Source organism: Opisthorchis viverrini, assembly GCF_000715545.1.
Source record: "Opisthorchis viverrini unplaced genomic scaffold opera_v5_58, whole genome shotgun sequence".
Lineage (NCBI taxonomy): Eukaryota > Metazoa > Platyhelminthes > Trematoda > Opisthorchiida > Opisthorchiidae > Opisthorchis > Opisthorchis viverrini.
This window is the reverse complement of record NW_008751716.1, coordinates 1,249,427-1,250,527: the sequence shown is the minus strand read 5'-3', so window position 1 is coordinate 1,250,527 and position 1,101 is coordinate 1,249,427. Positions and strand designations below refer to the sequence as shown.

Below are 1,101 nucleotides of genomic sequence, written 5' to 3'. Positions count from 1 at the left end.
TAGACAGACAGGATCCGCAAGCCAGTGAGGCCCATGCAAGTGAACCCCCGGCTTCGAAGCTTCGTCAACAAACTTCAAGGGGGAGGTGTTAGGCGGGAATCCACGCGGGTCCCACTATACCGTACGTCTTTGGGCGCTGCTACGGCCGAGAAGCCTGATCCGCTCGAGGTTGGCCCAAAATTCGGGACGCTTGCCGGTCCGGCATCAAGACGAGCTCCGATTGGTCAACAATCTAGACCCAACAGCCAATCATGACCCAGTATTGGCCAGATGCCGGTTGCCAATGGCGCTTCAGAACGCGTCAGAACTTCCAGAAAGTTATAGCCGCTTACGCTATATATACGAAGCGCTGTACAACTGTTGCTGATTTTGTTTTGGGCGTTAATAGACCTTGTGCACCTTTGGTGGTTGTTTTGACGTGAACGCTAGCTTGGGAGGCTCAGACCGAGAACTAAGCTGAGGAAAGCACCGTTTCTACAGTATGACTAGGAATAATCAGAATAATTATGATATAGGAGTCTCCAGCTTGTTGCCTAGCGCATGAACTAGTGCGCTGGGACGACGGTTGTGTCATTGCACCCGACCGGGCGACTGCCAAATTTAAAAGCTGGGACTCTTTAGTTTAGTCCTAAGTTATTGCTTGCCACGTGTTCCACGAAAATAATCTGCTGTTTCTCTCGGCGAAGACTGTTGTGCCATTCATACTTTCCACGAAGCCAAGTATTGGAATGGAATGTAAATCCTCGTGCCAGACACTGACCATACTTTACTGGCCTGCGGTTCAGATTTTACCCTTGTCCCCGTCTAGTTTCATTTAGTATTTCGGTTAATTTAGTAAAAATGGCGGCGCTTTGATCTTACAGCCAACACAGCTGTTCTAATTTCAAATTTCGCTTTTAGTGTCTCAGCTGCTTGTGGCTACTGGTCTACAAACAACCAGTTGTGAAACTATCACCTAACGACATTCGGGGACTTTCCCGCATCTGCGATCTTAATTTGATGGATCACGAGCAGTCTTTTGTGTTGCTGTTGTGGCGTTTACCACATGGCAGACAGTTCCATGCCCACAGGACTTTTCGTTACCATAGGTGTTCTGCATTA

The 1,101-nt window shown here is 48.4% G+C and overlaps 1 protein-coding gene across 1 annotated transcript in view; it reads left to right on the top strand.

The window, feature by feature from the left end:
- The window catches only part of T265_03932 (hypothetical protein), a gene marked incomplete at both ends in the record, with an annotated part of 7,495 nt that extends 7,128 nt beyond the window's left edge, over positions 1-367 (top strand). The window contains one exon of the mRNA XM_009168533.1: positions 60-367. Coding sequence (XP_009166797.1) covers positions 60-367 — 308 coding nt within the window. The remainder of the gene's footprint in view (positions 1-59) is intronic.
- Between the last annotated feature and the right edge of the window lie 734 nt (positions 368-1,101).